Source organism: Rhagoletis pomonella, unplaced genomic scaffold (genome assembly GCF_013731165.1).
Source record: "Rhagoletis pomonella isolate Grant_MI unplaced genomic scaffold, Rhpom_1.0 Rhpom_scaffold_00006, whole genome shotgun sequence".
Taxonomy (NCBI): Eukaryota; Metazoa; Arthropoda; class Insecta; order Diptera; family Tephritidae; genus Rhagoletis; species Rhagoletis pomonella.
The window spans coordinates 64,479,595-64,500,225 of NW_023458560.1; the positions used below are offsets into that span (position 1 = coordinate 64,479,595).

Consider the following 20,631-nt stretch of genomic DNA (forward strand, 5'->3'; position numbering starts at 1 on the left):
CGTCAAATTAAATTAATATATATCTACATATATACTCGAGTGACAAAGACATTACGCGGGTGACTTTGTGAAAACAGCAAACTTTCTGAGTGCGTTCAAAAATTCACCGAGCTGAGTTTGTCCGTCCGCGAGGGACAATAGCTAGCATTGGTTGAAAGTGCACACACACACACACGTGACTGTGAAAATTGTCTCATTAATTTAAATTTAATTGCCGAACATGCATTTGATTTCCGTGCTTCGTTTATTTTCACTACAATAAATTCACTGTGCCATATTAGTTTGACCTAAATATACTTGTGTTGCACAAATATTTTTTCGCGAACCACTTGCCATTGTTTGGAGGATACATAACCTCAATGCTGTAATTTGCTTTTAATTAGCCCTTTAATTGAAATCAATCACTTGCGTTATTTCACAAAGTCACTTTATTTGATTGTTTTTGTTTTCAATCTGTTAGTTTTTTTGATTTACACATATATATATATATATATAAGTATATTTGTTACGGGTCTAGAAACACAGACACATACCCACGTATATTTTTTTGTTTTGCACGGTTGGGTGGCGAGTTTTAACATACACGCACGCATTTAGATATATGTATCACGCACCTGGTTAGAAAAATCATATTAAAATAAAGTTCTGAGCATAAATTTTTATGTACATATACAAACAAATCAGCGTGACTTTCTTTTTTGAATTGTGGATACATTTTCTCCTTCTTTGGCGTTTGAACACAAGAGTTGGCAGTTTTTTTTGGTTAGTTGGCATTTTTGATTTCCTTTCTCATTTGAAGATTAGCCAACAAGACCAGATCAAATAAGATATCTGAGGTTGGTATCTCAATACGGTGAATATTTGGCTTAAATTATCGAATCTTTGAAAAGAGTCCAAATTCAATCGATTTTCTGCATCTTGCTTAAAAACTCCATATAAAAGGCAACTAGTTTCTCTATCCCAAAAATGGATTCATTTATGTGCTTAGCAGAAGAAGTCACAGAGTTCGAGTCCGACTTCCTTGCTTCGTCAATGTCAGAGCAAAATAAGCATGTCCTTGCTATTCAGCAAGAAGAACTCAAAGCTCTGTGGGAGAAAACAAAGCTAGCCTACGATGCCCTCAATACCTCTGACGAATTTTCACAAGAAGATAAGAGGACATACAGAAAAATTAATAGAGGCGCGTTTGCTAGTTATGTAAACTGCATGTCGTCTTTGGCTGCTCAGTCTGAGAAACTATCAAAAGAAGAAAGAGATGTAGAACAGAAGCCTATGCGAAAACACAATATTCACCTTCCACCGTGTGATACAGATGTTTTCAAAGGCGATTATCTGTCTTGGCCAACATTTCGAGACATGTTCACGGCCATCTACATCTCAAATCAGGAGCTTACTCCGGTTGAGAAGCTATATTACCTCAACCAAAAAACCAAAGGAGAAGCCAAAGACATTGTGAGTAAGTGCCTAATAACTAATGAAGGTTTCGCAACAGCATGGGAAAATTTGTGTGAGCGATACGAAAATAAGCGTATTCTCGTGAACACACAACTAAAAATATTGTTCAATTTAAATTCAGTGGAGAGTGAATGTGGTAGCTCTATTAAAAGATTGCAGCGTGATATCAACAATTGTTTGTCATCCCCCAAGAGTCATCAAATTGACATTTCGAATTGGGACGCAATTGTTATATATCTTTGCTCGACTAAACTGCCTGACAGCACTTTGGCTCTATGGGAGCAAACCATAGACCACACAGGCGATTTACCGAAGTGGGAAGATATGGACAAGTTCCTATCTAACAGGTTTCAAACCCTGGAAACCCTGACGGGCTTAAAGGGTACAAAAGCGGTTAAGGCGCCAAAGCCGCAAAACACCAAAAACCCTTCAGAAGCCCATACCAAAAGACTTGGTGCATTCCAAGCAAGCGTGACCAAGTTCACTTGTGCAATGTGCCAAACGAATGAGCACAAACTACGACGCTGTTCCAAATTTTTGAAGCTTACGCCTGATGAGAGGTTTAATTACTTAAAGAGCAACAACAGTTGCCTGAATTGTCTGAGTGCTGCACATACCGTGACGAGGTGCACAAGCCCCTATAATTGCAGCACGTGCCACTCGCGACATCACTCGCTCCTGCACATTCAGACAAATGTGCCAAAGGCAACAGCGGCTCGAACGCCGCCGGAACCTGCCAATAACACCGCATCTTCCTCTCAACAGGCTCAAGCAAAGCGCAGCTTTAATAATAAGACACGTAACAATAAAAGCAAAGACGTTAAGTCTTGTTATGCTAACACAAATTCAGGTGTGCTCTTAGGAACAGCTCGCGTAAATATACGTCTCAATGGCACAGATTTTTCTGCTCGAGCACTTATTGACTCTGGTTCTGAGTGTTCGTTCATAACAGAACGACTCAAACGCAGAATCAACCTGCCAGCTAAGAGGATGCATGCCCAAGTCTCGGGCATTACGAATGCAACCTCTGCGCAGGTCAAAGAGGCATGCAGCATAGAACTTCGATCCCCTGTTGATCCACTGTTCAGCCTGCATGCAACAGTGCTCGTCCTAACAAGACTAACCGGAAATCTACCATCCTGTCATATCAGCGCTATGACTATGCAGGCATTTCCAGGTCTTGTTCTAGCTGATAAACGGTTCTACGTGAATGAAGAAGTAGACCTCGTACTTGGCGGAGACATTTATCCCCAAATTATTTTATGCGGCTTGAAGAAAAATGTACTCAGTACACTTCTCGCCCAAGAAACAGTGTTCGGTTGGATATTAACCGGATGCACAGATGCACCCAATCCAACCAACAATATAGTTTCGTATCACAGCGAAGTTGCCTTGAACAAACAACTTACTGCATTCTGGGAACTCGAAGACATACCAAAAAACAAAAGCTTGAACGAAGACGACCAATACTGTGATGAACTTTATCGGAAGACAACTCGTAGACGAGAAGACGGAAAATACGTAGTCTCGCTACCATTTAGGCAGGAATTTCCCGCAAACATCTGCCTAGGCCCTTCTCTCAAAAAAGCATGCTCTCAGTTCTTCCGGAATGAGACACGGCTTGCAAAGGATACCGTCCTACAAAAAGAGTATAATAGGGTACTAGCTGAATATGAATCACTAGGACATATGTCCAGAATAAATGATAGTATTTCAGCAGACTCTTCCGATAACTACTTTCTACCTCACCACGCTGTTATAAAGGCAGAAAGTACCTCCACCAAAGTTCGAGTCGTCTTTAATGCCTCAAGTCCAACGGCTAATGGCACAAGTCTGAACGATGTACTTCTCCCAGGTCCAGTTCTCCAAGCAGATCTTCCGATCCTTATACTCCGCTGGAGGTTATACAGATACGTTTTTAATAGTGACATCGAGAAGATGTATCGGCAAGTTTGGGTGGATAGCAACCATACCAAATATCAGCGGATAGTTTTCCGTACAAACCCGAACGAACCTGTAAGTCTATACGAATTAAAGACTGTCACTTTCGGGATTAATTGTGCTCCTTACCTCGCGATAAGGACACTTCTACAACTGGCTGACGATGTAGAAAGCTCTTCCCCAATAGCATCTAACATACTACGGAAATGCATGTATGTGGATGACGTGCTAGCTGGAGGACATAGCATCGATTCTACCGTAAAAGCAAGAGATGAAATCTCTGAAGTACTACGGTCAGCCGGTTTTCCGCTGAGGAAATGGACCTCAAACTGTGCGGAAATTCTAAAGGACATCCCAAAAACGGATTTACTCAGTGAAGACTTTTTGGCATTCGAAGACACCAGCACGGTTAAGGCTCTTGGCATAAGATGGAATGCCCATACCGATCTATTCTATTTCATGGCAAGACCATTGGAGGATCGCGAGACACTTACAAAAAGGGCGATACTATCAGCTATCGCCAAGCTATTTGATCCGCTAGGATGGCTTGCTCCAATAGTCGTCGTGGCCAAAATAATTATGCAAAGTATTTGGCTAGAAGGCACAGACTGGGATGAGACTGTGTCTTCTACTACTATGGAACGATGGCAGAATTTCACCAAACATTACCATGAAATAGACAATATTAGAATACCTCGATGGGTACACTTCGCACCAGGAGATGACATCGAGATACATGGTTTCTGCGACGCATCGGAAAAAGCATATGCAGCTACTGCATACATGCGCGTCAAAAGAGATGACAAAGTTTTGGTCAATCTTCTTTTGGCAAAAACCAAAGTAGCTCCTGTCAAAACAATATCGCTACCACGACTAGAGCTTTGCGGAGCCGTACTGCTCGCGGAAATCATAGAATCCGTAATCAACAACCTCAACCTAGGGCAAGTTAAAACATATCTTTGGACAGATTCGACCATCGTACTCGCATGGATACGGAAGCCGCCTTGTTCTTGGTCAACTTTCGTCGCACACCGAATTACGAAAATAGTAGAAAAGGTCGGTAACAAGGACTGGTTACATGTAGACTCGGCTTCTAATCCAGCCGACTTGGCTAGCAGAGGATTGCCTGCGTCAGAGTTGGTGACCAATTTTTTGTGGTGGCAGGGACCTTCTTGGTTGCAAGAAGACAACTCTAAGTGGCCCGCTCAAGAAATTACCTATCACACAGAAGTTGAAGAAAAAAGAGCGCACGCTTATGCATCAACAAAAGAAAACAATATCGATATTCTTGACCGATTTTCAGATCTACCGAGAGCTTTGAGAGTGTTATCATACGTCATGAGATTCTACCGAAGAACTCACCCGAAAACAAAAGCTTCATTTCAGGAAACTTCTTGTTTAATTTCATCAGAAGAAATTAAGACGACGACACATCTCTTGATAAAAATCAACCAGAAGCAACACTACGGTGAAGAATATAGGAATTTGAAAACTAGAAAACCCATCGATGCAAAGAGCGAAATCCTTCCGCTTAATCCGTTCGTCGACAAGCACGACATCATCAGGGCTGGAGGTCGCCTCGGAGCATCCCAGGACTTAGATTATAATGAGCGCCATCCAATCATTATTCCGTATAACTGCAGATTGTCCCGTCTTATCGTCCTGATGATTCACCAAGTCTCCTTACACGGAGAAAATCAGCTCATGTTACGTCTTATCCGTACCCAGTACTGGATTCCCAGGGTAAAAAACATGATTAGGTCTACCATCCACAATTGTAAAATTTGTACCATCTACAAGAAACGATCTCAGACGCAAATTATGGGAACTCTTCCTCAGGAACGCACAACATTTACGCGCGCGTTCACGAATACGGGAGTAGACTTCACGGGACCTTTTGAAATTAAAAGTTACCGTGGTAGAGGTTGTCGAATTTCCAAAGGCTATGTTTGCCTATTTGTTTGTTTCACCACTAAAGCGATTCATTTAGAAGCCACCAGTGACCTTAGTACCCCATCCTTTCTAGCAGCTTTTGCTCGGTTCGTGGCTAGAAGAGGATGCCCGAAGAATATCTATTCCGACAATGGTACAAATTTTCTCGGCGCTTCGCGATCTTTACGATCTGAATTCAAAGCCTTTTTGTCTGACGCGCGAGACAAAACGATTTCAAAATATAACCACCAAATACTTACGTGGCATTTTATACCCGCTGCAGCCCCTCACATGGGAGGACTGTGGGAAGCAGGTGTAAAAAGCTTTAAAATCCACTTTAAAAAGGTGGCATCCGCTCACAAATACACCTTTGAAGAGCTCAGTACGCTTTTGTGCCGGATTTAGGCGTGCCTTAATTCGCGACCACTGAGTCCCTCTTCAAATGAGCCAAATGACCTGGAGCCGCTTACTCCAGGCCATTTTCTCACGGGTGGACATCTTATGGCTCCGCCAGAACCTGATGTGAATGAGAACCCTGCCTCCATCGTCAATCGATGGCAAAAACTAAAAGCACTGCATCAGACGTTTTGCAGGCGATGGAAAGTGGAGTACCTAGCCGAACTACAAAAGCGAATTAAATGGAAGCACCCCAAGGAGAATATGAAAACAGGTGATCTTGTAGTTATCAGGGAAGACAATCTACCCCCAACTGAATGGAGGTTGGGGCGAGTTGTCAACTTACACCCCGGTACCGATGGCAGAGTGCGCGTAGTGGACATCCTGACGGAGAAAGGTCAAGTTACCATACCACTAGTGAAATTGGTTCTACTCCCACCATACAGCGATGGAAACTCGGAGCCAACAATCACCCTATAAATTGCCTTCTTCACCTATAGCTTATTCCACTTCCTTTTACCACAGCATTCCACTTCCAGGTAATCGGAGGGATTCCACCCCTAACTTGCCATAAAAAAAAATCCCTAACTTGCCATAATTTTATAAAAAAGGAGTATCTTTTCTGTTTTTTTTTGTATTTATGGTGATGGTTCTTACTCGGGTTACCCCGGGTTGATCTGGTTACACAAAAACGACCAACCTCAGATCTGAATTCACAATTAAAATTGCAGTTGAAGCAAATACCCCACCCGAAGTTTAAAAGGTAAAATTTTTTTTCAAGTAAAAATTAGCAGTCATTATAATATTTGAAAAACTCACATAATTCAGGGTCCACTGCGGTTAGATGGAGGAAAAATTGTAGAATAACTTCCCGCGGTGGTCGAGGTATCCACATTATTTGTTTCTTTTCGGAACCCTTTATACAAAAAAACACAAATCAATTAGTTATAAAAAAAAAGGTTAAAAACATAAAAAACAAAACATAAAAACTTGGTTACCAGACCAACGAAATTTCCGACAAGGATGATGAGGGAATCCAAAAGAAGACCAGGATACTGCCCCGAAAAGAAACATCAGCTGGAATGGGGACCCGCAAACCCGACTGGTACTCACACCATGAAATTTTTATTGAAGGTGTATTTTAATGCATCCTACCAAAATCCGTGAAAAACGCAATTTCGAAAATAGTGTATAATGCTCGTGTCCGATATCGATTATTGCAACAAGGAACACATCCCTCACAATTGTGTTTCAAACGAAAATGCTTCTTCAATTCTTTGAAATCTTTAAGTGGTGTCTTTTTCGCGCATTTGCGGATCCTCTGATGTATTACTATTGGTGATCTGGGCAATGCGCAATTGTTCAGCAGTTGGCTTTGGGTGAGATTTTTCTTTTTCTGTCTTAGAGACATCTGTTTTTTTATTTGACGTCTGTAAAGCAGAATCACCACCTCCGCCCCCACCGCTGCCAGAATTTGACTTCTTTTGGTTGCGACCGCCGCCGCTGTTCCGATTTTGTGTGCTCATATGTATATGTACACTGTATTTACAAGTAAGCTTATATCAAACGTGAAACACTAATTGCATACACAAGAAATTGATTTATAAAATTTTTGCTTGACACACTGTTGCCAGCCTTCTCAATATATTTAAACTTAGCACGGTGTATTCATAGAAATGTAGAAAAATTCAATCTAATATTTTTAGACCAAATATATTTGGCAACGTATTTGGCAGGTGCTGGTAACCATGGGTACTTCGGTTTTTCTACCTAATTACTTTTTGTTCGGCATTTAAAGACGACTCAAAGAGAATAGCAGTCGTCACGTTTATTCTACTCGCAATTTCGTCTTTTTCCAATCTTTTTTGGATTTCTTTTAGTGCTTTTATAGGCTTTAGTTTCGGATGTCATTAATTCGGTTAGAGGAACATCTTCGTCCGAGGAAGTTGCTTCAGATTCTAGCCCATCTGCGAACACAGTAGGGTGTAACACGGGCATGCAGATTTCCGGCTCGCACAACTCAATACTTTTGGACTCAATGGGAGTGTTTTAAATTAGGTCCTGGGAATTCTTCCGCTTCAATGGCATCAATATCTGATTTTATTTCAATACAATCTAAATGCGTTTGAAGAGTTTTTTGCTTCTCATCTATACTTAACCAAAACGTATGGAAATCGAATAAATGCTGCCAACACTTTTCGCATACTCATTACCAAATATATGAACATGAGTTCTTAGCGTTTAAATCTCACAAAAAAAAAAAAATACCCAACGCTTTGCTCTAAAATAGCAATGCATTGTCTTCAGAAGGCTGTTCAGGATCTGGCATTTGCATATTTAGGTATTTGTAAATTCACAACAATAGAATGCAAACGGTTGCCTTGGTGACAGGCATAAAATTTGCAAATGCAAATTCAAGACCATTTGCACAACATCCTGAACAGCCCTATAGATTTTATTTCTTTTTATTATTTTATAATAGGCTGCTTTGTAGGTCGAGGGTTTAGAGGCTGATGCCTTGAAACTAGTTGAGGGGAAAATCGTTTTCGTAGTGGAGTTTCGCTCGCTCGCGCAGTTGCGGGAGGCTTTTGCGCTAAAAGCTTGTTCAAGCACGCTCACGAACACGAAAAAAAATAGTAAACGAGTTCATGTCATTCATAGTTTACCTGTCGTTCGCTTCAAAATTCCGCTCAGAATTATCAGGAAAACTCATTGCTGCCCACTGCCGTCTCTCGCCAGCGCTCGCGCTCGTAATAATCTGCCGCATAGCCCGCGCCACTACCACTACCGCCGCCTTCCAACCAGCTATTGCTGTCGCCCGCCCACCAACTGCCCAGAAATCACCGCTCACTGGCATGCGTCGTCGAGCCAATGCCGCCGTTGCTGTAGCCGAGCGGCCGCTTAAAGAAGCCCAGCGTGTCGAGCGTGCGGAAAGTGCGTCGTATCAGCTCGTCCTTGTACTTCCAGATCGTCTTGTCTTCGACCGAGTTCTCGCGGTACTCCTCACAGCTTTTCTTCAACGTATTCACGCAATCGGCGCGATAGTGCTGCAGCTGCGCATCGGTCGTATTTACCGGGTAGGATTTGCAGACACCACCGAGGCAGGCGAGCGGAAAGTGATTGTGCAGCGTGAGCACGCGCTCTGGGACATGGAAACATTTGACGTACTGGTTGGGCTTGGTGTAGTTTTTGGCGCGGTGCACGTGCTGCAGCATATGCATGCCAGCCATGGGTATGTCCTTGTGCCAGCCATGCTCGTGCTGTTGGTCATCGAGGAGGTAGACGTTCCGAAAATTGTAGCTGTTGTAGCCCTCCGGTTTGATTTGCAGCGACTCGGGAACCACCTTCTCCATCAGCTCCGACCAGAGCACAAAGTTGCCCTTCGGCATGATGACCTCGTCGATGTCCAGCAACGCGATGTACTTGTACAGATAGTGATTCTTGTAGAGGCAATCATTGTAGGGTATGACTTCGTTCTGGCTTTCGCTCACTCACTTTTCGCAAATGTTGCTAGAAACAAAATCATCGGCCTGTACCTGTAAAAAAAAATATTTAGTAAAATTACAAGTTAGATTTACTATTTTTTTACAACCTTACCTGCTATTGCGTAATCCCTCGTGCATGAATGCAATTTCCTTCCCATTCTTCCAATGAAGTGAATGAGTTTTTCTTCAATGTCATTTGTGAAACAGGGCTTGGACTTCCGAAATTATTTAGTACGCACCACTCTAACAATTGGAGTAAAAACCAATTTTCGTAGTAGCCGGGTTTCATCATTTTTCACATTCGCAATATCACAAAATTGGAATATTTCACATAATGATCCAAGTAATAAACTTAACTTAAACAGTAATCAGCTCTTTTCAATTTTAATTTATTTATACATACATATATAGACAGAATATTTAAATATTGTCAATGTAGTGACTCATTTTCAGTAAGATCATCGTCATTCATACCTAAATATTGACATGAATCAAAACTTTATTATAGAGTAGATTTTTTAATAAAACGAACTAGAGGAGTAGATTAAACACTTTTCTAAAACGTACTAAACCCATATCAGAACGTAGTGACGTCCTAGTACGGTTGTATAAATTCCCATATACATACGTTCCACAAATGGAAAAAAACATATGTTGATGCATACCATCGCACCATTCGATCAATCATTCTTAATCGTTAGCTTTGCTAACATAAATACATTTTACACACTCAAAGAGGCAGTGTCATGAGGAAATATCAATGCACTAACTTTTTGTAGTTATTTCTCATATTTTTATCTAAAATTCAAAAGGAAATAAGACATTTTGTAATAAAATTTGAAATTCAACTTATGAATTCTGCTGCATATGAGCTACCCTGTTTTTAGCCGAGTATCACCTACAGTGGCATCCGTACTTTTTGGTGGGGTGGCAGGCTAGTTGTAGGGTTGCGAGAATGGCTAAAAAACTCTCCGAGTGTAGATTAATACGTTGTCGACAACTCCATGCAATGAAGTTGAATTGCTAATTACGAATATTAGTAGATCAAGTCATTAACGGAAAGGATCTTTTTCATAAGAGCACTTAATATTGGCACTTCCAAACACCATAAATGCAATTTACAATTTTCGGTGTGATAAAATTTTACCCTGCCCATGCATCCCTGCACAATGGAGTGTATGACATGTTTGCGATCCACTTGTCATTTTCGTGGGTAGCAAACTTGGATTAAGCCATATTTACACGCGTTAGTTGGAGAAGGGCAATTGATAGAAAATAATGCCACGTTCAGACTGACCAATCTTGTTGCAATTAACAAACGATTTTTTTATGACAAATGCTTAAATAATTCCTATCTTATTCACTCGCCACCCAACAATAAAAAAAGGTAATCAACTGCGAACAAGTTGAAAAACAAAATTAAAGCAGGACATATTTCAGGAAAAAATGGGTCGCTTCAGCACACTAAAACAGAAGGCCATACAGAACCCTCAACGTTTTGGTTTGGCGTGCCGATTGTGTGAAGGGAAACACCCAATTCGTCTGTGCCCAATTTATCGTGCCAAGACACCAGAAGAGAGGCTACGGGAGGCGCTGCTAGGACACTTCTGCGGCAACTGTCTTTCTATGGACCACAAAACCGACAATTGTAGTAGCGAGGCGAGATGCCGTCAATGCAACGAGAAGCACCATTCTACCCTCCATATCGATGAACTTAGAGACTCATGGAGGTCAGAGAATGAAACCAGCAAGCCGTGGAGCGTTCAAGTAGAGGAAGAAGAAAACGCTGATTGTGCGATTTCCATTTGCGCCTCTGACTCTGGAACGGAGACTAGGCCTCTTCGTCCAGAAAATGAACAGAGCGACTTATGTGGGTCCGGAGCGGAGACTAGGCCTCTTCGCCCGGCCATGAATGGGGGATCGGAAACCAGGTCTTTTCGACCCCTGCTCCAACATGAACGCGACAACTTAGAAGACCGCGCGCACACACGGCGTCTTGGATCACCACGCAGAATTCAGCGACGGCGCGGAGTGGAAACTAGGCCTTTCCGCCTGTGTCGACAGAACGACAATAGGCTTGCTCCTAGGTTCCGCCAGGTAGCCACATCCAACATGTTCCGCAACGGGCTCCTGGGACAACATGCTATCGCGGGTCCAACATTGAGCCCTATGATTGCTATTGCGCCGACAGCAGTGGTAAAAGTCGAGGCGATGGGGCGCCTTCATCTAGTCCGCGCTCTCATCGATAGTTGCTGCGCCACCACGATAATCTCAGCGGACCTAGCTCGGGAGTTGAGGCTGGAACAGACACGGGTCGGAAATCAAACGGGTTGCGTCTTATGCCTTCGAGGAAAGCACGGCGACAATAAACGTATTGCGACCCACGCGACGGTTAAAAGGAACTACCACCGCGTATCGCCAGCCAGCAACGTAGATCCTGCCGTCGCCACAGCATACCAGCACATTCGGTTGGCCGACCCACACTTCTACAGTTCGACTCCCATTCGCCTAGTCCTTGGCATTACGTTTACGCCGACGTAATCCTGCCGGGTATACTTCCAACTTCCTTTGGGCCTCTGCTAGCTCAGAGCACCATCTTCGGATGGGTACTCTCTGGCGTTACCAGAGCATAAACATAAACGATACATTTATATTTATAACTGTTCTGATTGAATGAATTTCTACATATGAATTTTTTGAAGTTTATTTTTATGAATCTTTCTTCTTAATAAAAGTGCACTTGAAAATGTCCACGTATCTTTACTCTTATATTTTACATCTCTTTCCCTCAAGCAGCAACTTAGATTCGAGGAGAATGCAAGTGAAACGATGCGGGACGACGAACGAGGAATCTGGCTCCTCTCCAACGAAACCAGAGAAACATATTTTTTATGAATTTTTATAATATTTTGTTTGGACATGTTAATAGTTGATCTGGTAGTTGCTGCATAAATTTTGGATGTTGCTTGCCGCAAGGGGGCCGGTATGTTTAGGCCTTCGCCCTAAATATTTCTATATTTTTTCGACCCGCCCTAATGTTGGCATATGTGCACATGTACACACACATACATGTGCACACGTATTATTATTAACTCGCGCCGTTAACTGATGTTTCCCGCCGGATAATAACCTATCGTTAAGTTTCCCCTTAATATCGGTTGTTGTCCGGCGGTCCGATTTAAAATCCCGCAAATCCTTAACTTCACTTCGGTTTAGAAGATCAACGCGAGCAGACCAGCAGCTACCAGGCCACTGTCACTAAGGTAACAACATTGTCATTTATACCAATATTTATTTAACTCTGACTGAATATTTTATATTAAACAAATATTAAAAAACAAATATTTCGCTTTGGTTTTTATTTCCATTCGTTATCACCTGCACCGGAGCGTTATTCCCGATACGCGCCCCCGTGCGAGTTCAGTAACTTTCGTTAAGTTTCCCCTCCAATAAGTTACCGTACAGTGGGGCTTATTGTTAGAGGCTGGAAAGACAGCCGTAACTTATGTATGTGTTTGTGTGCTCTTACATCAAGTGACAAAACGCGGATTAGGGTGGTGCAATATATTTAGGTCGCGGAACTAAACAGATTTAATTATGGCGATAAAATGCAATTATAATTTGTAGTTTTTGCAGTATAAATTTCCATTATGTACGCACATACATATCTGTGCCGTTCAATTAAAGTAGCTTAAATGGCTTTAAAAGTTTGACTATGAATTAATGAATTTGCAGTTTTCCTTGCAAATTTTTATATTTTTATTAAGCTTCTATTAAAAGGGCATCTTGAACTACACCTGTGGCTAGTTAAACGTTAAAAAATGGTTTGGAAATCCTGTGAAATGTTGCACTAAAAGCAAAAGAGTCTATCCGAACTTAACCTACTTTAATTGAATAGCACATATATATGTGTGTATGCATAGATAAATATTTCTACACAAAATCAATAAACTATGACCTCTTTCGAGGTTCACTAAACCGTTGCTGATTACTTTGATAAATGTTATGGTATCCAACTTGTTAAAATAATTTTCCCAATTAACCGCATCCATCAATGTCAGCAGTTTGCATGAGACGCGGTCAAGCATGTACACTAGGGTGTTCGAATATTCGCCTTTTTCGAAAACCGGTTGTTGACTTACTCGAAAAATGAAAGTTGGAAAAAAACCGGTTCTCTGTTTTCATATTGGGAAAAACCGTATAAATTGCTTTTATTTGACATATACTTTTATATAAGGACAACTACTATTAATCAGAAACTATGATCATAATTACCATATGACTACTAAAAAGAGGTATGGCTTTAATTTAGATATAAATAAAGCAAAATATACATAAGTTCCAAGTATTGTGGATTGCAAGTAAAACAGAAAAAAGAAATTATTGAAAAATTTCAAAATGAATGGGCTTCACTGATCTTAATAAGACTAGGGATTTAAAACAACTGTGCTTTGTTGGGAAAAACTGGACTTAAGACAGTAATGCGATCACAACATCCGCTGTACGAGACCGATTATGCAAATATACATAGTCTATTATATACAGGTCACTCATCGAGAATCAGTCAACGCCTTCGTCAACTCTCGCCCCTTGAGATCCACCATCGGAGAAAAACGACACCTACCGAAATCGAAAATCCCGAGTTACTTCTTTAGGCTCACGATACTTTGAAGCAAATAAATAAATATTTTGAATGTTTAGAAAACCCGGTTTATTCGATTGTAAAATTTCGGTTTAGCCGGTACTCGAAAAATCATGACCGGTATGGAAAACAATAGTCAAATCCCCCTAATACACATTTGCATGAGTACCCTGCAGGGATACAGCGAACTAGTGAATCAAATTTCTGGATCTTTATCGGCAAAAACGAACCATCCGATAGTAACTAGATCCGCACCAGGCCAAATTCAACGAAACTTGGTACTTTTAAATAACTATTTTGGCTTACGTTTTTCATTAGAAATCTATATACAAGGTGACGAATTTAGAACTGGTTCGGAACTATAGATAGGTGTTTGGCAGCTTTTTCGTTCAAATACGCTTTCATTTTCTACACTTCGCAGATTCTGTTTCACAGTTTGGTAATACAAAACACAACAAACTGTGTTAACATTTTAAAATTTTGGGGCCTTCTGCAATCAAACCGATAACAGCAAGCACCTCTGCAAACGCAGCTACAGCCAAAGGTATGTAAACGGAAATTTCTTACGAACACAAATTTACTTTCAAATTGAAAACACATTTCTGTGAAAATTATTTAAAATCGCATGCATAGAAAAAACAAAAAGATTGAAAAAGTCATCACACTTTTCTCGTCTGTCGATTTTAGAACTGGTTCAGAACTATAGAGCTTTGAACTAGTGCGGAACTATCGAAAAAGGAATGCAGTGGAGGGCAATTGACACTTCCTAGGACATGGCAATGTTAAATTCACCAGTTGCTAGCATGCAAAAGAGAATTAACGTGAACTTGTCATGGTTCTAAATTCTCTAGTGCTAAACCAGTTCGGAACTAGTGCGTTTCCCGACAGGGTAAAAATGCAAAGTTAAACCCCGATTTAGATAGTACTCAAAAGCATAGTTAATGACGTCAATGCGACTCATCCTGGATACAGTATTGTTTGATAGTGAATTCGAGTACTTACATATGTATGTAGATTCACTAAGTATGAATAAGTGGAGTCACCTCCAGTTTTAATACATTATTTAATTCATTTAATTTAATCTATCATAAAAAATTGCGCAAAGTTATTTGTTAAGTCACCACAGTAGCACAAAGAGGAGACACTGAGATAAAACTTAGTAAAACGCATGATATGTAAAGGTGATGGACCCTTGAAAAATCCCGGATATTTTTTTAAGGAATCTGAAATTGGATAGTAATTAATGGTTTCGAGCTTCACTGCAACTCCCTAGCTAGCGCTCCCGTATTATCTTGCTAATATTTTTATGTTATTTTTAATATTATAGAAAGAATTTCGTTAAAGAAAACTATGGATGTGTCTAACTTTTCCGTCATACCTCTGTCAAACTAAAGGTCAGAATTATAGCTATTGAGTCAAAATGATTATAATAGCGTCATGATGGAATTCCATCATATTAATTTTAATTTTTTTTTACAAAAATACCTGTTTTGATCACAAAAAAAATATATTTTTACATAGTATGCGAAGACATAAGTATATCCAACCATTATTTCCTTTTTTGTTTCATTTCGGAGCTTGCATATTTATTTGCATAAGCAGGTTCTTCCTACGGTGACGGAAAATATAGGTTTACGAAAATGTTCCGAAATTCGCAATAATTCGCAAACTCGAGCCAATTTGACAAAGCTGAGGGTATATCGAAATTAGCGCCTTAAACACACCTTAGAAATATTAATACTGTTCTTGCCTTCTTTCGTCTGTAGACCAGCGAAATAATGAATAGAACAATCTCTAGGTTTGTTGAAATAAGGTAACTTTAAGAGGGTTTCTGGTTTAATTCTCTAATATAAACACGTTTTCCTAAACCTTGAATTCGTAACAAGGATTCGCATTATCTGACTAGTGTGCTTTGTTACACTTGGTGGTCCATGCGCGGGCTCTTGCGCTTCAAATAAAACGATAATATTTTATAGGCTTGTAATTGGCCTTATAAAACAAAATCTTTTCACTATTACAAAAAGATTAAATGAATATAAAAATTCCGACCCGTCCTAATATATATGTATGTATGTGCATAAACTTATTCAATTCTGAGTAGATAACTAAAATTTCAATCGTTCAGAAGCGCTGCAGCAGATATTATAGCATTAACACTTAGTTGGATGCATGACTCTGAATACGTATAAATATATGTGTATATATGTATGAATAAATATCTATAAAACATCGCACACACGGAAATACACCGCCACAGCTGCTGCTATCGTTATTGCTATTCCATCAAGTGTGAGTAATTCCTCTTCAGTGTTGCATTCTTCCTGCAGACTGTCCAATCGTATCTACCTTAACGCATAATACTTTACACACATACATGCATACACACTTATGTACATATTAACATTTCCCCATTCGTACAGCTGCACTTTGCGAAATTCCCCAAACGCTTGTTATACCAGCTACTACTAGTTATAATTGCTCTTTTGTGTTAGCGTGTTATTTTTCCCCCATTCTTCGTATTCGCTTTCTACTTCTCTTTCATATTGCTGCAATTACTCACCCAGATATGTGTCATGTTGTGGCATATATTCTTGCATCTCGGACAATAGCACCGCTATGTCCTGTGAATCCTTTGTAATGCTGCATAATTCCTCTTGATTGAAGTCGGACGTTATTTGTTTGCATAGCAGTATTTGACTGATGACATTGCCGAGATTTGAGGGACCAGCGCGATTTTCTGTAAAAAAATATGAGGGCACGAATGTAAGAAAGAATTCAAAATAAGGGATTTTTTGGATTTTAAAATTAAATTAAATTGCGATTACGAAAATATTTATTAAATAAATTGATTTCCATATAATTTCAAAATTTTAACCGCTATGATTTCGAGATAAAGAGATACTGACTCTTCATATTTTGTGGCATTTAATGATAGAATAGTAAACGCAATTTTTTCAATTATTTTTAATTTAAATTATAGAATTAACTGGGTTTTATTATTTTTTGGTTGTTTCGAGACCTTTCGAAATTATCTCGTTTTTTTCTAAATTTTTTTCCCGGTTTTCAGATTTCACCGGATTTTCGGATTTTTTTTTGGACTTTGCGGAGTTATTATGACTATTGGCAGTTTTTGGACTCCACTCTGTTCAATTGATCCCGAAATCCCTAAAAATAGATCCCGAAAGTCACAAAAAGTTCATACAATTCAGAAAAGTATCAGATCCCAAGTTCCAAACAGTCCAGAAAATTTCAAAAAACTGTCAATAGATTATGTAGGTACCAAGGCATATAAAACAGGTAGTAGCATTAGAGCAAATACCACATTTGCGTGTATTTTGTTGTTGCTTCTGCTATCGAAAGTGTCAAACACTTTTCTGATTTTTTTCTTCTAAATCAAACCCTGCCATGTGAAATTAAAAAAAAAACAAATAATAATAAAAAATTAAAAATTGAAATTGCAAAAAATAAAAATTGTTGCAACTTTCTTTCTTAGTAAATTTGTTTGCTTCTCGAAGCATTGATTCGCTTCAGTACACTTCTTTGAGAATTTTCAAACTTCAACCATTTTTCTCATTACAAGCCATTAAATAAAAACTTTATCACTACTTCCCTTCGTAACTAAAAAACATAAATAAAATTTTACACTGTCGCAGCACTAACTTTACGAATAATTTAGTAAATAGTTAGCGTAAACGATTTGCACTGATATCTTACCAAAATTGAAATTTTATGTGCAAACATTCTCAAACTCTCGCTTCGTAATGCACAAAAACACTAAATTATTTTACGAATTTGGTGCATCTCTGTCGTAGATGTAGTAACGGTAGTGCCACCCCTGCAGAAGAAATTATCAACTGATAAAAAATAAACCACTTGTAGTTAGCTTATTTGTGGGAGTTCGATTAAATATATAACTTTTAGTTAACTACAAAAATCTAACCAGAAATTAGTTGAAAAGTAATGCAGAAGTCATGCAGACGTAATCGGCGGTTTGTTTTCTTTAAAAAAAATTTTTATTGAAATATTCTCATGAAAATTTTATTTTGAACACACTTTGTTTCTGCATTTCACAAATGCTTTTCCGAATTCAGGACAAATAAATTGAAGATCGAAATATTGTATTTTCATTTTGAAGATATGTCTGACGGGATTCGAATTTGGGACCTACCTACAAATAAGTAATTTTAAATAAGGTAAGTTAATAAATTACTAAAAAAAAATTGAAAGCATTTATTTTTTTATTGATATTTTATGTCCAAATTAGCTAGTTACAAGTTAATCACACCTTGACTATTTGAATCATATTTAGCTTTTCTCAAATAAAATATACAGATAAAAGTGACCTTTAGTTACTTCCTAATCAACTTTAAGTTAAATTATAATTAGATACATTTCCTGCAGGGAGATATCAACTATGTAGCGGTAGAAGTTTAACCCAAATGCAATCAGTGCACGCGCAAAGCATTTAAATTGCTAGAAAAGCAAACTTTTGCAATGCGACTGAGTCAAAGTATGTATGTGTTGTTGTTGGCGCGCTACAGAGAGTTGCTGAGTGTATTTCGGTAGCAAAACTGTTAGTGAAAGCGAACGTAATGCGCAATGATCTTGAAGAAGTTTGCAATAATGCTTACAACGAAACAAATACTAATTTAACTAAATGGCAAGTCGGCTCACGCACATGCACACTCAGAGCTGTGTAATGATTGAATCAATTGAGTGTGCATTCTCATTTTTTTCGTTTCAAAAATGTGATTGTTTGATTTAAAAAATTTAACAACCACTCTTGAGATTGGTTGCAAATTGTAAACACAAAATATGTAGTGTGTTATGGAATGGTTGACACCCATTCACATAGAGATTGTGAATGCAAAAAGAGAACTCATTCATGTATGATTGGACGTTTATGGGAATGCAATCTGTCAATATCATTCAGTACTAATACTATTTGTTGTATCAGGGTTGAAATTTTTGTACTCAAAATGTGAAACCAGAAGATTGCCATCTCCCTCAAAATAAGTAAACAAATAAATATTTGGTGCTAAAATATTTTTCTAAGTGTTTGGCCGAACTTCTGCTCAAACTTGAGGCATGAGTTCTGATTTTATAAGAAGAGTTTTCAAGGCAGAAATATACTCGAAGGTTTGCCATTGCGTGCCGAAGGACGACTGCTATTTTGGGTTATGATCTGACCAGGTATTTAACCATGGTCCTATGGAGTGGAAGTACGCACATGTAATCACTATGCTACGGCGGCCGCCGTAAGTACATGCTATACATATCGTCGTTTAAAGTACAAAACCGCGTATCAAGAAATTGCAAAACCCCGTAATTGCATAAATTATTTTCTATAGAGTAAAGTCACCCATATTTCAAAATGGTTATCTTTTTTATAAAGCAAACGTATTTCTGGCTAGTATATTTCAGGACGAATGGATAAGAATTGAGCCAAGAGCTTTTGTGAGCAAATCCAATTTTTGGCAGCCAATGTCAGTCACACGGTTTTGCAGAATGACGATACGCGGTTTTGTACTTTAAACGACGATATATATGTACACATATTAGATTATTTATTCTCAAAATGCATGAAAACTATAGTATGCTTGCAAACAATTAATAACATTTTGTGATAAACAGTTTTACAAATGTATTTGCACTTCAAATTTGTATTTTAATAAAGTATTAATTAAATAAATTATTATTGTAAATTATTATTTTAATAAATAGATATAAAGATATTTATACTTGGCAACTCTTGGACTTTTCTTCATTTGTAACAAATGACAGATGTATACAAAATAAAAAAATAATTGTATTTTTAAAATTTAAAGCAAACGGGTGTTCTTTACAAAAAAATGTAGTTAGGGATCGAATTTCGCATATTTTTTTTACAATATCAAGTGCCCACAAGAAGTGTTAAGCCCATAAATAGCTTAAAAAACGCTTTCGAAAATTCGAAACGACAGTGAAGTGCAGTGTTCAATTGTGATCGAAATTGCAGGCAAAATTTGTGCGTATGTAATTAATATTTTACTTATTTGAAGAAATGTTGCCCCTTGTCATTAAAAATAAGCAAACCAAGACCCCCGCGTCCCAGTGGTTACATAATACTTGAATAGTCCCTTAATTAACATGTGTTTGTTTTGAGAACGCACGGCCAGTTAAACAGGCATGTCTGAATCGATTTCCTTCATCATTCTTAGCTATTTGATGTGCATTTTTATTGTTATGTGTTGCAAACAGACATTTTAGGAACTAAATGGGTTCTAATCTATGTACTCAAGCGCACTTATTTTTAACAGTTTCCAGTTTATGTAATATTAATCAAAACAGCTTTTATTTATTTTATGTATTATGTGATTTCTGGAAGCGTTGAATACAAAAAAGGGCTGTGACTGGGTTTATGTAATTTGAAATTGTGTTGATGATTACTAATAATAATAGAAAGACGCTTACATATCGACACAACTAAAAATTTCATATATTTCAGTAGAGCCAATTAAAGATTTTTTGTTTCGTAATTTAGCAATAATATGTCTTGGAACGTAATTATTCCGGATTATATGCAGTCATACTGTAAGCTTTCAAATTATGTATTTTTCTAAACCTGAAATTTTGAATTGCGCCGTTATTGCAGAGGACCATCGACATATGTTAGTGTTTGGCCCAGCTACTCCTCCGATTGTGGCATGCGCCTTGATGTTGTCGCACAAAGGGAAGGGACCTACAGTTTTATTTTTTTTGTTGGCCGGAACTGGGCTCGGACGCTCACCCTGCGGAATG

General features: G+C 38.7%; 3 protein-coding genes across 3 annotated transcripts in view; 1 reads left to right on the forward strand and 2 right to left on the reverse strand.

The window, feature by feature from the left end:
• Window positions 1–966: 966 nt before the first annotated feature.
• LOC118742036 lies at window positions 967–6,204 on the forward strand. Its single transcript, XM_036474004.1, has 2 exons — window positions 967–4,626; window positions 5,734–6,204. The coding sequence occupies exons 1-2, from the start codon at window positions 967–969 to the stop codon at window positions 6,202–6,204; spliced, it is 4,131 nt and encodes a 1,376-aa protein (XP_036329897.1).
• A 2,181-nt stretch (window positions 6,205–8,385) lies between these two features.
• LOC118742037 lies at window positions 8,386–9,367 on the reverse strand. Its single transcript, XM_036474005.1, has 2 exons — window positions 9,322–9,367; window positions 8,386–9,214 (listed from the first exon to the last, which is right to left on the reverse strand). The coding sequence occupies exons 1-2, from the start codon at window positions 9,365–9,367 to the stop codon at window positions 8,565–8,567; spliced, it is 696 nt and encodes a 231-aa protein (XP_036329898.1). The 3' UTR covers window positions 8,386–8,564.
• Window positions 9,368–16,403: 7,036 nt separating this feature from the next.
• Window positions 16,404–20,631, reverse strand: part of LOC118742038 — a 53,642-nt gene continuing 49,414 nt past the window's right edge. Inside the window, exon 4 of the mRNA XM_036474006.1 lies at window positions 16,404–16,588. Coding sequence (XP_036329899.1) covers window positions 16,404–16,588 — 185 coding nt within the window. The remainder of the gene's footprint in view (window positions 16,589–20,631) is intronic.